At 38.4% G+C, this 25,253-nt stretch overlaps 1 protein-coding gene across 1 annotated transcript in view; it reads left to right on the top strand.

Moving 5' to 3' along the window:
• Nucleotides 1–4,197: 4,197 nt before the first annotated feature.
• The window catches only part of LOC100927341 (protein-arginine deiminase type-4), a 43,600-nt gene continuing 22,544 nt past the window's right edge, over nt 4,198–25,253 (top strand). Inside the window, exons 1-4 of the mRNA XM_012546997.3 lie at nt 4,198–4,338; nt 19,538–19,715; nt 19,847–19,913; nt 25,122–25,189. Coding sequence (XP_012402451.1) covers nt 4,247–4,338; nt 19,538–19,715; nt 19,847–19,913; nt 25,122–25,189 — 405 coding nt within the window. The 5' untranslated portion in view covers nt 4,198–4,246. The remainder of the gene's footprint in view (nt 4,339–19,537; nt 19,716–19,846; nt 19,914–25,121; nt 25,190–25,253) is intronic.

Genomic DNA, 25,253 nt, shown 5'->3' with positions numbered 1-25,253 from the left:
CTGCTGGTCAAGAGCAAACAGGAATCAGGTTTAGCTCTTTTGTCTCTAAACCCAGTGCTGAATGTGTTGCATTCTGCTGTCCTTGAAGACCCTTTAGTTCCTCTGGGATAATGGTAAAGAGATCCAGGAGAAGTTCATTTTTATCTACTTTTCACATTCACAATTCACTGGCTGTATCTGCAAAAATGACTTGACAGTCCCATCTGACTGTGGGTTTAAAATAAGTCTACTACTCTTCTCTGCTTCCTAGGGGAAGGAGACTTCTCCTATAGTCTGTGCAATCTCCCCTCCCTGCCTTTATTGGATGAATTTAGCTATCTCCCAAAGGATGGGTTTGTCCCATGTTCCCTAGATGGCAGAAAAAGTCCATCAAGTTATGTTGTCAACTCCAGCTTTCCTGGAGCTTTTCAACACTAAAAAATTTCATTTATGAAAATAGTTTTTTAACATTGAGAAATTTCATTTATGAAAATGTTTTACATGATTACACATATATAAACTATATCTGCTTACAATCTGGGGAAGAATAAAATTTGAGCTCAAAACTTTAAAAATAAAACAAATGTTAAAAATTGTTTTAACATATAATTGGGGTAGGGAGTAAAATAGTACTAAAAATTTTCATGTATGCTAGCCTACCAGGATTGCAATTGTAATATCAGAATCTACTGATACAGGAAAAAAATGTGTACTGGAAAAAGGTTATGGTGTAACATTTTAAAGTGCATCTGCATTTTACTAATCAAATCTTTGATAGATATTTGAAAAATAATGTGGACAATATGTTATTAATTCAATTGTGCATATATATGTAAATTTCTGGGCTCTAAAATTTTTTCTCTCTCTAATGTTCTATATTTTAAGGTCCCCCCAGTTCTGTGAATCTATATCCTAAGACCCTTTTCATTTTGTATTCTAAGACCTCTCCCAGCTGACATTCTGTGTTTTAAGGCTCCTCCCAAGCCCTGACGTTGGGTCCTAAGGGCTCTCCCAGCTCTGACCTCCTGTGTTCTAAGGGCTCTCCTAGCTCTGACAGTCTGGGTTCTAAGGGCCCTCCCAGCTCTGACATTCTGTGTTTTAAGGTTTTTTCCAATTCAAATTCTCCATCCTAATGTCCCTTCTAGATCTCACATTCTACATTCTAAGGTCCCTTTTAGCTCTGACATTTCCTATCCTATGATATATATATATATATATATATATATATATATATATATATCATAGTGGTATATGTGTAGACAAGCTTGACTTTTATAAGTTCCTCACACCTGTGTGACTATGTAAAGCTGCACCTCGACAGCTTCTTGTCTGGTTCTGTCTTGCCAGTTCCCTAGAAGTCACAGCAAGGCACAAAGCATGAGTGAAAAGTAGAAACCATTAGGATGGCCAGTGTAAACACAGAATGTCCATCTGAAATTGAAGTCAGGGCTGATGACTGGCCTGCAAATAAGGAAAAAGAATAAGGATCAAATTGTCTGCAAGTTCAAGCATTATCTTCTCAGCTAGAAACAATCCTTTGGTCATAAAAGCTCTTACCTTTCTTTTCGGAACTTCCCCTATGCATTCTACTTTGCATTCAAGGCTGAATTATAGAATCGTAGATTCTCTAGATCATAGAATGTCAGAGTGAGATGAGACCTTAAGACTCTGATGCTTTTGTTCTGCAAAGGAGGAAACTGAGGCTCAGAGAGGCGAGCTGACTTTTCCAGGCTTACACAGATCATGGAAAGTCACAGATGATAGACTTTTTCATCTGCAGCTCTGGATGCCTTCCTGGGGTCAGAGAGGCTAATTTAAAAGCCCTCCATGTTGCGCCCAGATTCACTCATAAGAAAATAGGGAGTGGCCTTCTGTTGTTGTTCACTTGCATTTTTGTTTTCCTTTTCAAGTTATTTTTACCTTATTTCTAAGCCCGACTTTTCTGTGCAGCAAAATAACTGCAAAATATACAGCTTATATGAAAAAATAGAGTATGCATACATATATTGTGTTTAACATATATTTTAACATATTTAACATCTATGGGACTACCTGCCATCTAGGAGAGGGGTTAAGGGGAAGGAGGGGAAAATTTGGAACAGAAGGTTTTCAAGAGTCAATGCTGAAAAATTATCCATACATATATCTTATAAATAAAAAGCTATAATAAAAAGAAAGAGAGAGAGAAAGAAAAAAAGAAAGAAAGAAAGAAAGAAAGAAAGAAAGAAAGAAAGAAAGAAAGAAAGAAAGAAAGAAAGAAAGAAAGAAAGAAAGAAAAAGGAAGGAAGAAAGGAAGGAAGGAAGGAAGGAAGGAGGGAAGGAAGAGAAGGAGGAAAGAAAGGAGGGAGGGAGGAAAAGAAAACAGGGAGTGGACCAATGATTTCTTTTATAAAGGAAATTTCTAAGTGAGGAAATTCCCCCTACCTATTCAGAGCTATATCTTTCCTGAAAATCACCTACAATATATATGTGTACATGCACAGACCAAACATATAGAGAAAACTTTTAAGTATACAAAGGAATTCTTCACAACAGCCCTATGTCAGCTAGTACAGTATATTAGATAATATATTATATTAATATTTTTTAACTAAACCCTGAGGCTTAGAGAAAGGCAATAAATTACACATAGTACAGAACTGGGACTTCAGCCTTGATCTCTTCAAACTTTTTGAAGTCCATTTAAGATTTGAGATTGAGGAAGCTTTGCATGAGAAATCCTTCGCTTGCAACATTTGACTGTTGGGGGGTAGGGAGACTCAAGGCTCTGTTACTAGAGACACTCCAGAGCATCGGATTGAAGAGAAACAAACTCAGGAATGTCATTAAGCCACTGTTAGGGACAGTTTTACCTCCTGGGTGGCTGAATGGGTAAGGATTGAGAAGGAACTCACCTGGGAAATGCAGTTGGAGAGGGAAGAGAAAAGAGGGATTGTTATTGTTCAGTCATGATCCCATTTGGGGTTTTCTTGGCAGATATTAGAATGGTTTGCCATTTCCTTCTCCAACTCATTTTACAGATGAAGAAACTGAGGTAAATAGGGCAAAGTGACTTGCACAAGGTCACGCATCTAGTAAGTGTCTAAGAGCAAATTTGAACTCAAAGATTAGTTTTCTTGAGTCTAGGACAAACACTCTATCCACTGCACCATCTAGCTGCCATTTACTCATATAGTATCCAGTCTATTCACAAAGTCTGTCTAGTTCAATCCTTCATCCCCTTTCCCCATAACTACTGCAAGAATCTCCTAGGGGATCGACACCCTGTCTCAGGACCCTCCCCACTTAAAGCCATCCTCTGCTCAACTGCCAAAGTGAATCTAAGTCTGATTATGTCCCTCCCCTACTCATTTAACTGTAGTGGCTCCCTATTTTCCATAGAATCAAATGTATGATCATCTTTTTGGCATCCTTCACAGGCTGGTTCCTTTCCAGCCTCACTATACATCAGTCCCCTTCTCACACTCTCCCATTCTGCCTAGCCTCCTTCTTAGCCACAATCCTATACCTGTCTCTGTGTCTTTGCTCTGGCCATCCCCCTTCCTGGAGTACCCACCCTCTCCTTATCTCTACCTCTCAAAATAGATTGTTTCAAGACTCAGCTCAAGCACCACTTTCTGGGTCCAGCATTTCACAGTCTGCCCAGCTACTAGTTCCTCCTTCCCCCAACAACCTCCCAGTCAACTTAGTTGTGTGTTTACTCAAATGGAAATATAAAACAAGTAAATATAAACAAATTTAAATATTGGGATAAAAAATAAGTACATGTTGTGTTTCCTGGTAGACTGTAAGATCTCTGAAGACAGGACCCATTCCAGTTTGGGTTTTGCATCTTCAGTTCCTAGCTTTGTGCCTAGACATAGAGGACAGTTTGGTATTAGTTGATTGATTGATGTGGCTAATAAGTGACCAAAATGGGCTTCGATCCTGGTTCTCCAGGCTCCAAAGAAGGACCGCCTCCATAGACCACCGGGCAGCTGAGATTCAGCTCTTTACCTGGGACTTCTTTGGCTACTGTCAAATTTCTTGTCTACCTGGGGATGCTAAATCCCAACTCATCTGGCCACAGGCTGGGAGCCCGAGAGAGCCCCTGAGAAGCTGAGGGTGCCACATTGCTGCCCGGGAGCCAAAGCTGGGAACAGGGAGGGGCGAGCCACGGGTCACCTTCAAACCCAAACCACATCTGCTGACTCATTTACCCAGTAGTATAAAGGGAACAGCCCACAAGCAGTGCTAAAGGCCTCAGGCTGAAATCACCCCCCAAAAAATGGCCCTGCAGAGTCTCGTCAGGCTGTCGCTGGACCAACCAACATATGCTGTGTGCGTGATGGGCACCGAGACTGTGGTGGACCTGCAAGGGTAAGGAAGGGGGGCGGTTCTCCCCGGCATCTCTGGCTGGCTGCCTGCCTCTGGCTCCATCTGATAAGTCTGGCAGAAGCTTTCTTGCAATAAATGCTGTTAGCTTAGTAGTTAATGAAGGCAATAATCTCTGAGCAGCATAATTATTCCATAGGGAAAAGGAGAATCTCGGGCCAGGGACCATGTCATGCCAGAACTGGAAAGAAGGGTGAGGGAGGGATCTTAGAACACGGGATGTCAGAACTGGGAGTGCTCCTAGAACACAGGATGGCAAAGCTAAGAAAGTCCTTAAAACACAGGATGTCAGATCTGGGAGGGCCTCTTAGAACCCAGGATGCCAGAGGTGGGAGGGCCCTTAGAACCCGGGATGTCAGAGCTGAGAGGGCTCCTACAACACAGGATATCAAAGCTACAAGGACCCTTGGAACTCAGGATGTCCGTAGAATACAATCTTTTTCCTTTTAGATCTAATTTTTCCTGTGAAACATAATTGTGGAAATATGTATAGAAGAATTGCACACATTTAACATATATTAGATTACTTGCTGTCTAGGGGAGGAGGTGAGAGGAAGGAATCTAAAACAATTTGGAACACAAAGTTTTGCAAGGGTGAACGTTGAAAACTATATATATATATTTTGAAAATAAAAAGCAATGATTAAAAAGCACTCTATCTACTGAACTACTATTAAAGAGGTATAAAGTTCTAACTTAGGTCTAAGAGGAGAGGTCATTATCAAAAGGAAAATCAAGGAAGACTTCCTGAAGGAGGAGGTGATATTGGAATTGACTTTGAAAGGATGGGGCAATGCATCTAATGGGGAATGGTTGAACAAATTGTATGTATGATGGGATATTCTTTTGCTATAAGAAATCCCAAGCCAGCTGCTCTCAGAGAAACCTGGAAAGATTTAGATGAGCTGATATGAAGTGATGGGCATTATGTACCGAATAACAACAATATTTTAAGATTATCAGCTGTGAGTAACTGAGCTATTCTCAGCAATACAATGATCCAAGACTCAAAGGGCTTATGATGAAAGATGATGTCTCTTTCCAGAGAAAAAGAACTGATGGATGTCTGAATATAGATTGAAGAATACCATTTTTTACTTGATTGTTCTTGAGAAGTTTTGGTTTTGGTTTTTTGTTTTTTTTTTGGGGGGGGGGGTTGGTCTACATTTTCTTTTCTTTTTCTTTTTTTTTTTCTTGCTGAGGCAATTGGGGTTAAGTGACTTGCCCAGGGTCACTTAACTAGGAAGTGTTAAGTGTCTGAGGTCAGATTTTAACTCAGGTCCTCCTGACTTCAGGGCTGGTGCTCTATCCACTGCACTCACTTCATTGTCTTTGCCAAGAAAACCCCAAATGGGGTCATGAAAAGTTGGACATAACTGAACAAAACAGCACTTCTCTTACTTAAGTATCCTTAATCTCCTTGTATCTGATCCTGTTTGTGAACTTCCTCCAGGGTAGGGCCAAGGCTTAGCTAAACTTTAGGATCATGTGATCATAGATTTAGACCTGAAAGAAAACTTTAGAAGCCCTCCAGTCAGAACGCTCATTTTGTCCAAGTTGTAAATAAGGACAGTGAGATATTACATTGCCCAAGGTTACACATTTAGGGACAGCAACAGATTTAGAGCCCATGTTCTCTATATATTTACCTTCCCTGAGCTAATAATGCTCTGTATTCAGTAGGCACTTAATGGATACCTGTGCACAGGAAATGAAATTATGATCAATCACTATTTTGAAGGCATCATCCATAGTAGCCTCTGTCTCTTTCAGCTTCAAGATTTCCCTTGAAATCTGGCAAGGATGGGCCCAATAAGTAAATCAGCATCTATTAAAAACCTATTGTATACTCTTCTTTCACCTTGTTTGTGCCCCATACCAGGAATACAAAAATGAAAAAGAGGTAATAGGATCATAAGAGCATAATCTTAGAGATAGAAGAGAGTTTAGGGGACATCAAGTCCAACCTGTTTGTGTCTTCATTAGAACCAGCCTTGTTCCTTTAAGTTTCAGTTTAAATTCCACCTTTCCCAATCTCCCTTAATTCTAGTGTCTTACCTTTGTTGATTATTTTCAATTTTTCTGCAGTTTGTATGTTGTTGTTTGAATGTTGTCTCCCTGATTAAGAATCCTAGAGAACGGGGACCACCTTTTGCCTTTCTTTGTAACCCCAGCACACAGTAAGTGCTTAATAAATGTTTACTGACTTACAAATAAGTAGCATTTAAGATATGATTTTGGTATAGTGGAGAAGAGAATGAGATTTGGAGAGAAAGGACCTGAGTTTAAATTCTGGCTCTATTCCTTATTGTCTTTGTGAGTTTAGCCAATTATTTTCTCTCAGCCTCCGTTTTCTCACCTGTAAAATGGATCCAACAAGCCCTGATGCCCCTTTAGCTCTAAATCTATGAGTCTTTAAGTATAAAGGAGAGGATATTAGGTTCCTAAATATTAGAGGAAGAGGAAAATATCGCCTTTCAGTTCTTCCTTTTTCTATCCAGACCACTGAATGATTTATGTTTTTTCTTAAAAAAAAAAAAAAAAAAAAAAAAATCAGTGAGCTTTTCTTTTTTTAAAAAAAGAGAAAGTCATTGTCATTTTACAATAAATAAATCTACATCCAATAGGATCCTCCCTTATAACAAATAAATGCATTCAAACAAGAAGTTGTGTGACCCTGGACAAGTTACTTAACTTCAATTGCCTTGCCTGTCTCCCCTCCCATTTTGTTTTTTATTCAATAGTGCAAACAAAAACAAATCAATACATTGACCATCTCTGGCACATATTCCTCAGTTTGAACTGATGAGCCAGCCACCACCTCTTTGGTGATATGGGGAGTAATGCTTCATCTTCCGTCCTCTAATGGTCAGTGATTAGGCCTTGGATGACATAGTTGGACTGTTAGCTATTGGAGAGAGACTCTCCAATGACAAAGTTGATGGATTAGTCCACTAGCTAGCACCTATTAAACACTTATTGTATACTAGGCACTGTGGTAGGCTCTGGAACTATAAAGACAAAGTAAAACAAAAGCCAATCCTTATCCTCAAGAAGCTTAAATTCTGTCTGAGGACACAAGTCTACATAAAACTATATATGAAATATGTGCAAAGTGGATACAGTGGTACAGTAGAATAAGAATCAAATGATTTGTGTACCTGTGTTTTGGGGACACTAAACCTTTCTTTTCAGTCAACCTATCAGTCAATCAAGAAGTATTTATTAAGTGCTTACTAAGTGCCAGGAACTGTGTGAGATGATAGCGATTCAAAGGCAAAAGTGAAGCAATACCTGCTTTTGAAGAGCTTACAATTGAGTTGGGGAAATACCATGTACATATATTTGTTATTTAGTCATTTTTCAGTTGTATTCAGTTCAGTCTTCTTCGGGACTCCATTTGAGGTTTTCTTGGTAAAGATATTAGAATAGTTTGCCATTTCCTTCTCCAAGTCATTTTACAGATGAGGAAACTGAGGCAAACAGGGTAAAATGATTTGTCCAGAGTCATACAGCTAAGAAGTTAATAAGTGTCTGAAGCTGTATTTGAACTCACAAAGATGAGTCTTCCTGACTCTAGACCTGACTGTGTCATTTAGCCAACCCCCTGTACATAACTAGATACATACGAGATAGATATGGGATAGATAAAACATCCTGATCTTCATTAAAGGTCCCCCCCCCAACTCTGTAAATTTCTTTCTCGGGTTAATGTGCACCAATTAGCAGCTTCCTCGATAAGACCCTTCCTTGCCAGATGTGCCCAAATGATGTTCTTGCTGGTGGGACGTTGACTGAGAAGGATACTTTTCTGAGAAAGATGTGAAAGGTATCAATGTCTGGAAAAGGGTGCCTTGGGACGAGCTGAGTAACCAGTATGTTAGAGGAATAGAGAATCAGAAAGAAGGCTGTATTTCAGCTCCCTAGTACTATTGTTAGTTTTGGGCAAGTCACTCCCCTTTTCCAGGCCACTGTTTCCTCATCTGTAAAACCAGAAAGGTCATCATGCATCCATAACCTGCTTGATGATGCCGAGTCCAGGGAGTAATATAGAGAATTTTTTATTAAAACGTTTTTTTTGAAACATATGTATGGATAATTCTTTGATATTAACCCTTGCAAAACCTTGTGTTCCAATTCCTCCCCTTCCCATCTTCTCCCTTAGAGGAAAGTAGTCCAAAACATGTTAAACATGGTAGGAATAATATAAAAAATTAAAAAGAAGGCAATCCTTGCTTGCCTTCAGGGAGCTTAAAGTCTCATTTGAAGATGAGGACCCACAAGAAAAATATCAGCCAATGAGTGACTCCTGGTTCAGCAATCCAGTCACTCACTGTTCAAAAACACTAATTTCTTTTTTGTCCCATAAACCAGACACTTGGGGCAGCTAGGTGGTGCCATACTGAACAGAGCACTGACCCTGGAGTCAGCACCTGCATTCAAATCCAGCCTCAGACATTCACTAGCTGTATGACTCTGAGCAAGTCACTTAACCCACCTTGCTTCCAAAACAAAAAACAGATACTCCTTTTCTGGACTATGGAATTTTTTTCTGGCTGTCCTCTATGTCTGAACAGTTCCTTCCTCATTTCTACCTCCTACCTTTCCCTGACTTCCATTAAGTTCCACCTAAAATCCCATCTTTTACAGAAAGCCTTCCCCAACCCCTTTTAATTCTAGTGTCTTTCCTCTTTTAGTCACATCCTATTTATCTTGGATATAACTTGTTTTGTATATATTTGTTTACCTCTTGTTTCCCCTAATCAGATTGTAAGCTCCTTGAGGACAAAGTCTTTATTTATATCTCCAGCACTTAGCACTATGCCTGATACATAGTAGGTGTTTATTAATGGACTATAAACTATTTAAATTGTTTTTATAGAATATTTATAGATTGTTTATTGATAGACTACAGACCATTCTATAAGTTGAATTTGTTCATTATATATCTTATATAAACTTGCTCATGCACCTGTCATCTTCCCTATTAGAATGTAAACTCTATGAAAGAAGAAACTTTTGTTTTGTTTTATTTTAATTCCCGCTGGTTAGTATGGTATGTGGCACACAGGGTTTGAGGAGCAAGTAAAATAACAGATGTAAGGTCATTTGTAAACCTTAAAGTTTGATATAAATAAATATGATATAAATAAAAATGAAATGATATAAATCTTAACTGTCATCAAGCTCACTGACTTAGAAAAGGAGGGAAGGGGGGAAGAGTTGGGAATGAGCATTTTTAGAACACCTACTGTGTGCCAGGTACTGGGCTAAGAGTTTTACAGATATCTCATTGATCTCATTTGATTCAGAACTAGAAGAGAACTTAAAAGTCACCTTTATTTTCTATATAAGGAAATGGAGGTCCTGAGAGGTTTAGTAATTTGTCCAAGATTACACAGGTAGAAGAAAGTGAGAAAGCTAGGATTGATTCCAGGTTATCTGACTTTATAGTCTTTCCTCTGGACTTAGGGAATGAAGCCTCTGGAGTCTCAATTCCTGTCCTAGATTGTAATTCTTTGTGAGATCTCAGGGAGAAAGAACAGACTTGCCACCTCAGCTGATCTGACGATGGAACCAAAAAAACTGACCAACTAGTTCAAGACAATTGCCTCTCCAACCATAAAATAGTTTGTACCCACACACACACACACACACACTCCTCAAATTGACCAACCCATCTGGCAGAGCTTAGAGAAAACAATGAATTTTTATGCCTTATAAGAACAGTCAGTAACATGGGATAGAAAGACTGCTGGCCTTGTAATCAACAAAACTTAGGATTCCAATCTCTCCTTTGATATGTATGAACTGGGTTACTAGAGATAAATCTTCTAACCTCTCTGAAGAATGGTTTCTTCATCTGTAAAAGGGGGCAAAAATACCTATAGCACTTGCTTCCCTGGGTCATTGTGAAAGAACTTGACAAACTTTTTAGCCCTCTAGGACATCCTATATCCTTCTACATCCTCGCTTCATCTGTTCATCTTATTGCAGATATCATTATCACTAGCTCACTGAGCTCCTTCCATTTAATCTCTCTAGCTTCCCTTTTCCTACTTCTCCAATTTAGTATTCTTTTAAAAAATTCTCATGAGCCAGAAATGTACTGAGCTGATTGTTAAATTTTCAATGTGAACATTTACACTTCAGTAATTGCACTACAAGTCAGGACTCAATTTATTATTTTGTGGATGGCTAAACTTAAGAAAGTGTTGGGGAAAATGTTAATAATTCAAAATAAACTTAAAAGTGTTTCAGGTTTACATACTCTCAATCTCCCCTCCTCTAAAAAGCTGGTTGTAAAACATTCACTACTGACTTTATTTAATTCTACTGATACCTCCTTTACCCCACCTCACCCCTTTGCCTCTCATGGATCCAGATCAGTCATTCTTAACGGTATTTGTGTCCTGGACCTTATTGGGAAGTGTGGTGAAGCCTAGGGGCCTCTTGTCAGAAGAATGTTTTAAAATATAATATAAATAAATAATATAAAAATAAATAAAAATAAAAAATATATACATAAATTAATTAAATATAAAATAAAATACAGAATATGACAAAGAAAGCCAGTTTTATTGAAATACGGTGGTCAGAGGCAGAGAGGTGGTGCAAAAATGCTAGAATGAGAGATAGGAGGGTCTGAGTTCAGCCTCATTAGTCTTACTAATTGTGTGACCTTGGGCAAGTCACTTAACTACAGTTGCCTCCAAAAAGAAAAAGAGATAGATAGACACAGAGACAAAGAGAGATACACAGAGAAAGAGAAACACAGAGAGAGAAAGGAAGAAAGGGAGAAAGAGAAAGAAGGAAGAAGGAAAGAAGAATAAAAGAAGGAAGAAAAGAGGGATAAAAGAAGGAAGGAAGGAAGGAAAGAGGAAAGGAAGGAAGGAAGGAAGGAAGGAAGGAAGGAAGGAAGGAAGGAAGGAAGGAAGGAAGGAAGGAAGGAAGGAAGGAAGGAAGGAAGTCGAAATATTGGGAGAGGGGAACCAACCCAAGGCCATGGGGTCCAGTTGAAGACTCCCTGATAGAGTTGACCAGGGGCAGCCTGAATTAAGACACCCTGGAAAGTGAGCTGCCGGGTGTTTTCTCAGTGGCTGACTAGCTGGAGAGCACTGGAGGACGAGGCTGGGTGTGACTCCCCACAAGCCCGTGGCTTCCTGGGCCACAGAAGTTCAGTGAGGAGTTCTCAAGAACATCCCCATAGGCGGCGGCATTCAGCTTGGTAGCACAAGGCCAGGCTTTGCCTGGGGCTAATGGAGCAGCTGTGTGGGGTTGCACAATGGAAGCATTCCACAGCTTCACACAGATCCAGTTGGATGGCTTTTCAGGAGCCAGGGAGCTGGGTCAGTGCCAAAGAAGAGAGCAACTGTCTGAGAGACAGGAAGGCATCCTCTAATGAGGAGGTGTCAGAATGGGAGTCAGAAGCCCAGTGACCAGCTATGTGATCTCGGTTAATTCATCCCTCATCTGCAAAAGGAGAGGACTGAGAGAGAAACAGCTAAGTGCTTGCTAGAAATGATGTTTATATAAGACACAGGCCTTGTTCTCATGGACTCAGTCTAGAAAATGGAATAAGGCACCAGTACCCATGGCAATGATTTAAAAAAAAAAAAAAGCATTATAGAATTTTAACATCATAGACTTGGAGCTGAAATGGCCTGGAGATATTTTTGAATTCTACCTTCTCTTTTTTTCAGATGAGAAAACTGAGGCAGAGAGAGATTTAGTGACTTGCCCAAAGTCACAGCTAGGAAGTGTCTGAGATTGCATTTGAATTCAAGTCTTCCCATTTCCAAGGCCAGTACTTTGTACTGTGGTACTTCCTAGTAATTTCTTGTTTTACTTCCAGGACACTCCAGGAACCTCTAACTTTGTTGATGGGAAAGACTATAGTTCTGGGCATTGTCTCAGATTAGGGTCCAAGTCTCCACTCTGACATTTCTTAGAATTCTAGCATCTCAGACTTGGAAGAGACCTCAGATGCCATCTTGTCCCAAATGAACCTGAAAAAGGAGCCTTTTCTAAAAAGGGTCTTAGGCAAAGGGTTCTTCTACTTTTCTCAAAGACTTCCATCACTTAGTAGAATCTCTTTGAGAATTGCTATGAATAAAATATTCACCCATTTGTTGCCAGTCCAGTGGCAAGCTGGACTATACTAGGTTAATCCTCTGGTGATGGATATATGAATTCAAATCCCACCTTGATTATTAAGACAGTCCCTCTGCCTCCCTAAACCTCAGTTTCATCATTTGTGAAATGTGTGGGTGAGACTCGATGGCTTCTCAGATCTCTTTCAGTCTATGAATGCCATTGTACCTCAGTTTCCTTATCTGTGAAATGTGCTGATTGGATTCCATAGCCTTTAAGGTCCCTTTGAGTGCAGGATGCTTTCCTTGACCCTTTTCCAAGGGTTTTTGATAGGGTAAAAAGAGTTTACCCTTTGCTCATGTAGTTTTAGGGAAGCCATCATTACTGCCACATCTAAACATATGAAGGTACTCCTCATCATTGGAGCAAGATGACACCTGCCATCAAACAAGGGCCTTAGAGAATTACCCCAGAAGAGAATATGAACAGGTAATTTTCCTATGCAGAAATCAAAACAACTTATAGCCCTATGAAAAAATGCTCTACAGTGATGAACTGAATCAGCTACACCCAGCGAAAGAACTCTGGGAGATGACTAAGAACCATTACATTGAATTCCCAATCCCCATATTTTTGCCCACCTGCATTTTTTATTTCCTTCACAGGCTAATTGTACAATATTTCAGAGTGATTCTTTTTGTACAGCAAAATAATGGTTTGGTCATGTATACTTATTGTGTATCTAATTTGGCAATTGTCAATGCTGTAAAGTTACCCATACATATAACCTGTAAATAAAAGGCTATTAAATAAAAAATAAAAAAAAAGAAAAGAAAAAATGCTCTCATCATGGATGAGAGAAATGCAAATGAGAACAACTTTAGGATATCGTATTATAGCTATCAGATTGCTAAAATGATAGAAGGGGAAAGTGACAAAAGTTGGAGGGAATGAGGAAAAATTGGGACCTTAATTCATTGGTGGATCCATGAGCTGATTCAACCATTTTAGAGAGAGTTTTGGAATCATGTCCAGAGCTACTAAGCTGTCTTTACCCTTTGTTACCCAGCAATATCACTATTGGTGTTTCCCAAGATGATTAGGGAAAATGGAAAGCAACCTACACATTCTAAAATATTTATAGCAGCTCTCCTTGTGGTGGCAAAGAACTGGAACCTGCAGAGATGGTCATCAATTGGGGAATGGCTAAGCAAAATGTGGTACATGTTTATGATGGAATATAACTCTGCTATAAGAAATAATGAACTCAATGACTTTGGAAAAACATAGAGAGATCGCCATGAAATGATAAAGAGTGAAATGAGCAGAAGCAAGAGAACACTGTATACAGTAACAGCAATATTGTCTTACGAACAGCCTTGACTCATTATCAATGTACCTAGAAGTATGTAAATTAGATTAAATTTCTCTTCTGGAAACATACACACACACACACACACACACACACACACACACACACGAACAGCTTTGATGGACCAAGTCATTCTATTATAAATTCCCAAATTAACTTAAAAAAAAAAACCTATGAAAATAGATGCTATTTCAGGAATATTGCTGTGGTGTGGGAAATGATGAGCTGCTTTTCTTCCTCATTGGTCTTTCTAACCTTCTCATCTTTTCTAGTTCTAGAGAGAGCTGGAAAGCAACTCATCTTGCCCAGTTCTAAACCGCCCCCCCCCCTCCCATTTTACCAGTGAGGAAATTGCAATTTTAGTGACTTATCCAAAGTCAGGCAGGTAACAGGTGACACCTGCAAATTTTGAAACCAGTTTTGCTCACTACAGTATCAGAGTTCTTTCTATTCTCCTCCACTGCCTTCCTAATCATTCTCTCATCTTTTGTCCTCCTCCTATATCTCTCTGCTCTTATCTTCCTACTTGGGCACCTCCAAAGTTTAGTCCTTGGCGGGTGGTCCTTCTTCTGCTTCCTTCAGGCAGTACCTGGCTCATGTAGTTGCAACCACTACCTGTATGGGAATGGCTCTCTAATTGACAGGTCCACCCTTGACCTCTCACCTCTGTCAAGTCAACAAGTACTCATTAAGCAAGTACAACAAGAAAAGTAGCTGCTGGACACTTTCTGATTTGCTCTAGGAGATCCACCCATTGGTAAAGTAAAAGTAAAAAAAGCTATTAGGGTCAGAATCAGAGGTCAGGGTTCAGGGGACCAGCTTTGTCTCAGGAACATGGAGTTTTAGAGTTAGAGGGAGCTGAGCAGCTATCCTGCTCAACCCATAGCTACCTACCTCCCACTTCAAGCCACCCCCACAGCCTAGTCAACAAGTGATTATCTAATCTTTGCTTTAACTGACCCACCAAGGTAGGGAATCCCAGTTTTGATATCAAGTCTAAAATTGGCCACTTTGAAACTTCCTCATTATTGCTATCTCTGTCCCTTATAGCCAAGGAGAATAAATCTAATCTCCTTTCAGATACCTGAATGCAGTTACTGTGTTCTCCTAATCTTCCCACCTCTCCAATTCAACTCAATTCTACTCAACAAGCAGTGGATTCTCTCTCTGTCTCTGTCTCTTTCTCTCTGACTGTGTCTCTGTCTGTGTCTGTGTCTCTGTCTGTCTCTCTCATTATTTATTTCAAGGGATGACTGCCTAGGTAGAGGTGTGTTCTCCAAGTTCATGTGGAGTGATTTAATGCAAAGAGAGTTGGTTTTAGAAACGAGACAAGGGTTTGTATCCCAGAAATGAAGTTTACTTACTCTATTCATGTGACTGAATCATTGAGTCAGCAAATTTAGCATAAAAAGGTCCTTATGTGAAGGTCTGTGAACTTGCTTTTAAACATATTTCATTTTTCCATTCTCCTTGGTCTCCTTTTTGATCCTTTGCATTTTATTCCACGCTTGTAAAAACATTGTTTTGAAAAGGATTCCTCAGTTCCTCCAGACTTCCAGGAATTCAAGGGATCTATAAACACAAAGGAATCTAGGACATAAAATTGGTTAGGGTGCAAGCCTTTCATTTTATACAGGGGGCATTGAGGCTCAGAGACAAGTGACTTGCATAAGCTCGTACATGTAATAAGTGGCAGAGCCGGGATTATGAATCCAGGTCTTCTGACTATAAATCTTTTTCAGGACCACTCGGGAAGTCTTTCAAGTTGGGCAGGAGCTATGTTTACACTCCACTGTTAGGGCTTTCTGGAACTTAGGGTCACAATGCTATGATGAAATATGAGAAGGTCTCAGCGGAAGAATAATAAAATATTGAGGACAATAAATGTCAGTCATGTCTGACACCTTCGGTGGCTTATATTTCTCAAAGTGCTTTTGCGCACCTATCTGATTTCATTAACTAATGACATTCACTTCCATCAGAAACTTTACTGGGTCCACACCCTCAAAAATCCAGCTCATAAATTCACCTCCTTGGGGTAACCTTTGAAAAGCTGCCCAGGATGGTAAAAAGAGAGCTGGATTTCAAGTTAGTAACCTTGAGTTCAAGGTCTGGCTCTAAATATGCTGATGGTAGGACTTGGTCAAATCCCTTTAAATTTCTGTGAACCTCCATTTCTTAATGTGTAAAATGGAGATAATAATACCTACCTGCCCATTTCCCAGGAAGGATTTAATGAGACAATGGATTAGAAACCCATTTGAAAACTATGATGCTATATTGTATCTAGGATATACTGTGACATATGTAACACGTATAAGACTGCCTGCCATCTAGGGGAGGGGGTGGAAGGAGGGAAGGGAAAAGTCAGAACAGAATTGAGTGCAAGGGATAATGTTGTAAAAAATTACCTAGGCATGGGCTCTGTCAATAAAAAGTTTAATTAAAAAAAGAAAAGAAAAAGAAAAGTACAATGCTTTGTACAAATGTGGAGTATTAGTAAACCCATTGGGACTTTTCCTTATTGTGACTTTCCTCTTGATTTAATTCAATGAACATCTATTCCTTTATCAAGCAAGGTAGGTACAGAGTACTACACTGGATCAGAGAGAGATTCAAAATTCAAATAAGAAAGTCCTGATCTCATGAAGCTCAGGGTCCAGTGAAGATGAGGGGAACAATTCCCAAGTATATGAATAACAAATACACATCATAGCATTAGCGTATCAGGCTAGGAATGAAGTCTAGACTTAGGGTTAAGTGGGTATGAGTTATACCCACATGAGGAAACACCCTCTACCAATGGGAGTCAGCACGTTTTCTACTATTCATAATCCCAGGGAATTGCTGGAGGAATGTGATTCGGAGTTAAGTGACTTGCTGGGGAAAGGGGGGTGGGGGTCACATTAGCAATATATGTCAGAGACAGGAATTGAACTCAGATCTTATCAGCTCAGAGATCAGCTCTCTATTCATTATGCCAACAATATGGAATCTCCAGTGCATAAGAGAGTATCAACAACAACAATAACAAAATGATCCATGGAGATTCATGGGAGGTCATAGTTGCTTGGCTACTGTGGAAGGGTAGGTGCAGCTAAGTGGCGCTGCAGTGGATAGCATGCTGGACCTCCAGAGTAAAGAAGACCTGAATTCAAATCCAATCTCAAACCTTACTAACTGTGTGACCCTGGGTGTAATGTTAAAGGTCACTTTTAATGGGGTGATCAGTTCCTCCATTTGTCCTATTTCATATTCTGCCTTAAGGTTATGATCATCCCCTCTTAATGGTTGAGATAAAGGTATTATAGACATTCCTTAATGTCATTAGAATATCAGTAACCTCCATCTATGAGGCTATCCCCACCTAGGTCTCTGCATTATGTCATTGTTAATGTTATTCCATAAAAGGCTTACTGTCGGGCTAGACCCTTTGAGATGATAGTCTCGTCTAGCCCTGGAATCCATTGGTCCCAGTATTTCTCTCCATTTAATAAACTATTGAATTGGTCTCTAATCTCTGTCTTGCTCAGTTTCTTGAAGGGTAGGTGCAGCTAAGTGGCGCTGCAGTGGATAGAATGCTGGACCTCCAAAGTAAGGAAGACCTGAGTTCAAATCCAATCTCAAACCTTACTAACTGTGTGACCCTGGGCAAGTTGCTTAACCCTCTTTGCCCCAGTTTCCTCATCTGCAAAAAGCTGGAGAAAGAAATGGCTAACGCTTTAATGTTTTTACAAAACAAAACAAAACACAAACAAATCCAAAATCCCAATAGGACTACGGAGAGTCAACCACAACTGAAAAACTACTGAACAAAAATAATATGGACAAAGTAGCACTTGACTCTTAAAATGTTAGAACTGGAAGTATCCTTAGAAACCAATAAATCCAGCTCCCTTATTTACAAAGAAGGAAACTGGATAGGAAAGTGATTTGCCCAAGAGCACAATCATAGAGTAAATGACTGAGCTGGCTTGCAGCCTAATTTCTTTTTTTTTTTTTTTTTCCAAGATCTATTTTTATTTCTTATTTTTGTATTCTCAGTACTTAATGCAGTGGCTCTCACTGGTATGAAATTAATAATTTGACTGATTTAATTGCAGGTAAATAGGAAAAATCATTTAATAGATCAGTGATGTATTAAACAAAGAGAGTCCAGATTCAGAACGTTACTCAACATCAGTTCATGTCAACAAAAGAAACCTAGCATACAAGCTAATTTCTTTAGACTCTGAGTTCAGTGTTCCTCTTACCCCACTGCCTCTTGACTTTAAAAGGTGGGAAGGAACAGATAAAGGAAATCATCAATGGTCAGGATCATTTATTTATTTATTTGGCTTGATTTTTAACTATATGAATTCATATGTGTTGTTGCTTTCTTTGTGTTGTGGATTGCCTGGGAGGAAAAGATGAACTGGTCACAAAGTAAGAATGAGGAAAAACCTATAGACAGCACCTATTTTTTAAATTAATATCCTTATACTGGAAATAAGAGGAAGCCCCCTTCTGGTGGATTCTGGGAATACATGGAAAGGGTTGTCCAGGCTGGACATATGTGCATGGGCTATTTATTCTCTGTACCATGTGGGAATGCCCATATCTGTGAGGTATATTGCAGAGTCATCAGAATACTAGGGCACTGGAGTGGATGCATTATTTTCTAAAAAGTACCCTTCCATTATTTTTCTACGTGTCCCTTAAGGTCAGGGGATAAAGCTACTAATTCTATTGATCTTTATCAAGATGTTCAATCTTCTGTCTGTGCTTTTGTTCTCCATACTCAGAATGCTTTCTTTCCTCACTTCTACCTCTTGGAATATTTGACTCCCTTCAAAGCCATTTTTAAATCACACTATCTGTACTTTATCTTCTTCCTCCTTTCACCAGTAGCAGGAGTCTGCCTCTGAGTTGTCTCCTTGATTGCCCAGAAGCAGGCCTCCATGTCACATGATAATATCAATAACAACTAATACTTATAAAGCGCTTATTTTGTGCCAGGTGCTGTGCTCTCCAATCACCTCATTTGATCTTCAAAACAAATGGAGATAGACGATGTTATTATTCCCATTTTACAATTGAAGAAACAGGAAAACAGTGGTCAAAGGATTTGCCTTTGGGCATACAACTAGCAGTTAGTGTCAGGTCTTCTGGCTCTAGACCTAGAGCTCGGCCTCCTATATCTTTTCCTTGCCTTCCCAGATATTTTCAAGCTACGCTGCTAGACTCTATTTTCCTCCTTTTCAGTTGTTTTTTTGGTCTAGAATTTCTTCATTAGAATATAAGTTTTTTGGTTAGCTAGATAGTACACTTGACAGAGCAAGTTCAAATCTGACCTCAGACACTTAATACTTACTAGCTATGTGACACTGGACAAATCACAACCCCAGATTTCTTACAAAAAGCCCCCACAATAACAGAATCTAAGTTCCTATCTTATTTATTTGTGATTGTATCACTAATTCTCAGTATAGTGCCTCATACATAGTATTTAACTTAATACTCTTCTCTTCCTCCCTCTCTCTTTTCCTTCCTTCCTTCCTTCTTTTTTTCTTCCTCCTTTCCTTCCTTTCTTCCTTCCTTTCTCATATCTAGCATAATAGATAGTCAAATGTAAATCAGCTGTAATTTCATTAACGATGAAACTGTTGCTACCGGGTGGGAGTGGGCACAGTGACATTAATTAGTCCTTTGACTTCATGATCTCTCTCCCTGATCTAGATGTGCCCCAGCTGAGTGCAAGTTCTTTGAAATCGATGCAACACCGGGAGTGGTTTTTTATATCAATTGCCGTCCTACCAAGAAGTCACCTTCAGGCACATACAAATGGCCCCTGGAGTCTGAGGTGGAGATGATAGTGAGAATGAAAGCCCCGAGTTCCCATCTTAATGATCAAAAGGTGAGTGTGATGGTGGAATCCTGAGTTTTGTGAACTTCAGATTACCGTGTTTTGGCCCCTCTACTCCCCTCTGATGGCAGATTATATGCAATTGGGTGAAATCACAAATGCCTTCCTGTATTTTTCTACAGATCAGGATTTCCTATATTGGATCCAAATCAAGCTCCGACAAGGCCCTGCTCTATCTCACTGGTGTCAGTAAGTAACATTTCTGATTCCATTGGGATGCTCAAAAGGTCTCCTACCTGCATATTCATCACCTGGTTTGAGTTAATACAGTTAGAGAGATGTATATATGAGGAGTTGAGAGAGGCACTGGATATTAGGGAAAAAATGACCATTTTGTGGGGTCTAATTCTTGTTCTTCTGCTGACATTCTCTTGGAATACTTTTTGGGATATCAAGGCAACCCGATTTTCCAGATGGTTGGATTTAGAGAATAAGTGATGATTGGAGAATTAGACTTTCTTTGAACATCATATTTTAGGAAGGCTATTGATACATGGAGAGCGCCCAGAGGAAAACAATCAAGATGAGGAAGGGCCTAGAATCTGTGTCACAGGAAGATCAATTTAAGGACCTGGGTTTGTGGTATTCAGAGAAGACATGAGTTGGATAGGGAAGACATAAGAGCCATCTTCAAGTATCTGAACGTCTTTCTCAAGGAAGAAGTATCAGATCGGGTTCTGGTTAGCCTGAGAGGATATGAATAGAAATCAGTCAAAGTCATAAATGTCAACCTTAGGTTTGACATCAGGAAAAAAAAATCATTTGATAAATTAGAGCCGTCCCAAATTAGAATAGACTACCTCCAGAGGTGGTTGGTTCCTCTTCACTGGAGGTCTTCAAGAAGAGGTCCAATGACTACTTCTCCAGGATGGTGAGGTGGGAATGGGACTATCCATTCAGGAATGTGACTAGATCAGGTAATCTCTGAGTTCATAGGATGATGGATGTAGAGTTGTCCTGTCCAACCCCCCAACATCACATAGCTAAGTAGCAAAATGGATATTTGGAAGTCAGGAAGATTTGTGTTTGAATTTTACCTCAACACACACTAGCTCTATGATCCTGGGACAATTTATTTTGCTACCTGCCTACATTTCCTCATCTATAAAATCTATAAAATGCTTTGTAAACCTTAAAGCACCATATTAATGCAAATGATTCTTAAATGAGGGAGATGAAATTTGAACCAGGGCTTCTTGACAGAAATCTGATGTTCTTTTCACTTCACGTTGCCTCTTCATCCCTGAAATTCTCTGGTTTTTTGAGAACTTCCTAAGTTGGAAAGAGCCTACCTCATGATGAATTATATGCCATTTGGCTTGCCTCAATTTGGAAAGCTCATTTACTAGGTAGCGATCATTTTTTTCAGACACAATTGTGCCACCCACCAAAATATAGAAAGACTGTTGTTTTTCTTGGTGCAGAGAGACCTGAACCCATAAAATCACAAATTATTAACATATAGTGATAGATTACCAATGACAATATGATTACGCAGTGTGGTGTAGTGGGAAGAATGATAAATTTGGGGGTCAGAGGACCTGCCAAATCCCAGTTCTGTCACTTGCTTAAAATCCAGAACATTATCCTTCTTTCCTTTATGAGTTCAGTGTCAATCTGACTTCCTTTTCTCCTCATCCCCTGCCCTTGTACTACAGGACTTCAATATACATATTAATGATCTCACAAATCCCCTAACTTCCCAATTCCTCAATTCACAATTCACTCCTGCTCAGTCTCTCTCTGTGTGTCTCTGTTTCTCTGTGTCTCTGTCTCTGCTCTGTCTCTCTATCTCTCTCTGTGTCTCTGTCTCTGTTCTCTGTCTCTGTCTCTCTCTCTCTCTCTCACACACACACACAAATATACACAGAGAGAGACACATAGACACACACACACACACACACACACACACATACCATTGATCTTGCCTAGTTCTATACTTATAATTGCTCACTTCTGTAAAAGGGGGAGGCAAATTTCACTGAAGTCACAGTAGATGACTAAATTGAACAGAATTCTAAAGTGTTTTCTTTTATCTGCTGTAGATACTATGTACATCATTCTCTTGATTCTGCTTATTTTGTTCTATATTATCTTTCAAGTCTTCCTAAATTTCTCTGAATTCTCCATATTCATCATTTCTTACAATACAATATTCTATTACATTTATATTGCAGGATTACGTCACAGAACAAGAACAATCATAAGTGAAATTCATCACGATAGACAAAAGGGGGCAGCTGGGTGGTGTAGTGCATAAAGTACCCACTCTGAAGTCAGGAGGATCTGAGTTCAAATCTGATCTCAGGCACTTAACAGTTCCTAGTTGTGTGACCCTGAGCAAGTCACTTAACCCCAACTGCCAAAAGAAAATAGAGAAAGGGTCAAGAATTTTTTTAAAGTGAGAAGGAACCAATACCAGATCCCAAACTACTCCACAAAGCAGTAATCATCAAAAATGATTTGGTATTAATTAAAAAATAAAATGGAACAGATTCGGGACACAGCATAGCATTGTTTGCTGCAAACCAACCCAGTAGCCTAGTGTTCCATAAAACCAAAGACGCCATCTACTGGAGCAAGGATTCTATTTAATAAATAATACCGCCAAAAATGGAAAACAAGTCTGGTTGCAATTTGTTTTACATCTCGTGCCACATACCCAAATTCCCTCCAAATAGAGAGCTAAGTAATGTTTTTTTTTTTTTATTACATTATCAACATGACTAATATGGAAATATGTTTTACATGATTTTATATGTATAATTGATATATTGTTTGCCTTCTCAATGCATGGAGAAGAAATAAGAAGGAGGTAGAGAATCTGGAACTCAAAATTTTTTGAAAGAAATGTTAAAAATAAATAAATTCAAATATTTTAAAGTTACATTACAAATAAAGTAGAAGAAAAAAGAGACTGCCTTTCAGACCTATGGATAAGGAAAGATTTCATTATCAAACAAAAGATATCACAGTATATCACAATAAATAAGTTTTATTATGCATATTTTTAAAAATCTTTGCACAAGCCAAACCAATGCAGCTAAAATTAGAAAGAAAACAGTTAATTGGGGGAACATCTTTGCTGCATATTTCTCTGATAAAGTGTCATGAATAAGATAAAGCAGTTTTGTGTGCAATTATCTTTTTATTGCACTGTAATGGGAATGCTTGTTTTGTTCTATGAATTGAAAATAAAATAAGTTTTTAAAAGAATTCATTCAAATTTATAAGAATAAGAGCCATTTCCTAATTTGCAAATGGTCAAAAGGTAAGACCAGCAAATTTTAAAGAGAAATACAAGCTATCAATAGCCATGTGAAAACAAAAAAAGTTCCAATTTATCATTAATTGGAGAAATACAAATTAAGGAAACTCTAAAGTTCCAGGTTATGCCTAACAGATTGACAAAGAAGATGAAAAAGTAAAATGACAGATCTTTGAGGGACTCTGAAAAAATAGACATATTAATGTACAGGACCTGGAAAATGGTCCGGTCATTCTGAAAAACAATTTAGAAGCATACTCCTAAAATCAATAAATTGTATATGCATTTTGATTCAACCATAATACTTCTAGGCCTATACCTCAAGGAAATCAAAAAAGAAGAAAGGGACCCTTATACACAAAATATTTATACTATTCTTTCCATAGTGGTGAAGAACTGAAAATTAAGAGTAGCCACCTTCTTTGTGGTGTTCTTTTACTGCAAAAGATACTGCTATAAATATTTTCATCTATATGTTTATCTTCCTATGTCTACAACCTTGTTGTGACTTATGCCTACTAATGAGCTTACTCTGTCAAAGAATATAAGATTTAATGACTTTTCTAGTATAATTTCAAAATGGTTTCCAGGACAATTAAACTTATTCATAGCTCTGTTAACAATGCATTAGTGTACATGTTTTTCCACAACCTTTCATCATTTATCTTTTTTTTTGCCAGTTTGACAGATTTGAGATGAAAGCTTAGAATTTTAAATATATATATATGTACTTTATTATTAGTGATTCTTTGTTGTTGTTGATTGCTTCTGCTGATACTTTGGAAAAAACTGTTTATATGTTTTGACCAATTATTTGATGGAGAATGACATTTGAATATTTCAGATATTTATATCCATTCCTCATTTATCTTGGATTTCAGAGCTTTAAAAGAGATGTTTGTTATAAAGATTGCTTCTCATTTAATTGACTTTTTCTGGCTGCATTAATTTAATTTGTATAAAAGCTTGTCACTGGAATTGGGAAATGTCTTTTTTATGATCACTTTTGTCCCTCTGCTATTTGCTACCTATGTAACCTTGGAAAATCACTCACTTCCCTAGGCTTTAATTCTTCATCGATAAAATGAGTGGATTGGAGTAGTTCATCTGTGAGGTGGCTTTTAGCTCTTAATCCATTATTCTTTAATCTTCCTAACCATAGTTGTATAAGGTACATCCTTCCATTTTCTTTTCATTTAAAAATTATATTACTTCTTATATTTATGACACATTATATCTTATATATATGCATAAGATATTGGTCTAAACCTAATCTCTTACAGCTGTATTCTAATTTTCCCAACAGTTCTTGTCAAACAGAAAATCTTTAACCTAGTTCCTGATGTCTTCAGAGTTTATGAATCCCATTATATTTTATTGACTAGTTTGCATCTTGTCTGTGTTGTGGGTTACTGCTTTTACTAGCAACTTCTTAAAACAGGATTAAAACAAAAATTCAATTTTAAATGAACATTTAAATGCATATATTTTATTTTAAAATTACCTATAACATTTCCAACATTCTTCTCCATCCCCCCCTTCCAAAAAGTCATCTCTTATAATACGGAATTTTTTAAACCAAGGAAGAGGGAAAAAAATCAACCAAACCAATCAACATGTCCAAAAATATCTGATGTTATAGGCAATGTTCCCCAACCATGGACCTCCATCTCTGAAAAAAGGGTGTTTTTCCCAAAAATCTTTTCTTTGGGATTAAACTTGTTCTTTATAATTTCTAAACATTCAGTTTTGATCATTTTAGAGTGGTTGATATTTCCATTTACATTGTTCCAGTTGTATTGTTTTCCTGCCTCTGCATACTTCTCTCTGTATTGGTTCATATAAATCTTCCCATCCTTCTCTGTATTGCTCATGTTTGTCCTTTCTTACAGTACAGTGATATACTATTATATTGATATATCCCAATTTGCTTAGTTATTCTTCAATCAATGGGCACCTATTTTGTTTCCAGTCCTATGCTGCCACAGAAAGGGCATATGGACACTTTGTTTTTGTTAGTGATCACCTTGAACAATATACCTAGCCATAGGGATCTCTAGGTCAAAATGTGAGGGAACTATAGTCTCTTTATTACTGAAATAAATCTCTTCTGTTGACTTTTGTTTCAGAAATCTCCCTGGATGTTGACACTTGTCGAAAAGGCAAAGTAAAACCTACCAAAGGCAAGATTGACAAGGTAAACATGAGGGGTTTTTCCTCATTTGAGGAGGCTGAAGAGGATAAGCCTGTTGATTTACTGT

The sequence above is a fragment of the Sarcophilus harrisii genome, chromosome 3, assembly GCF_902635505.1.
Source record: "Sarcophilus harrisii chromosome 3, mSarHar1.11, whole genome shotgun sequence".
In the NCBI taxonomy this organism is placed as follows: domain Eukaryota; kingdom Metazoa; phylum Chordata; class Mammalia; order Dasyuromorphia; family Dasyuridae; genus Sarcophilus; species Sarcophilus harrisii.
This window is presented reverse-complemented; position numbering and strand designations above follow the sequence as displayed.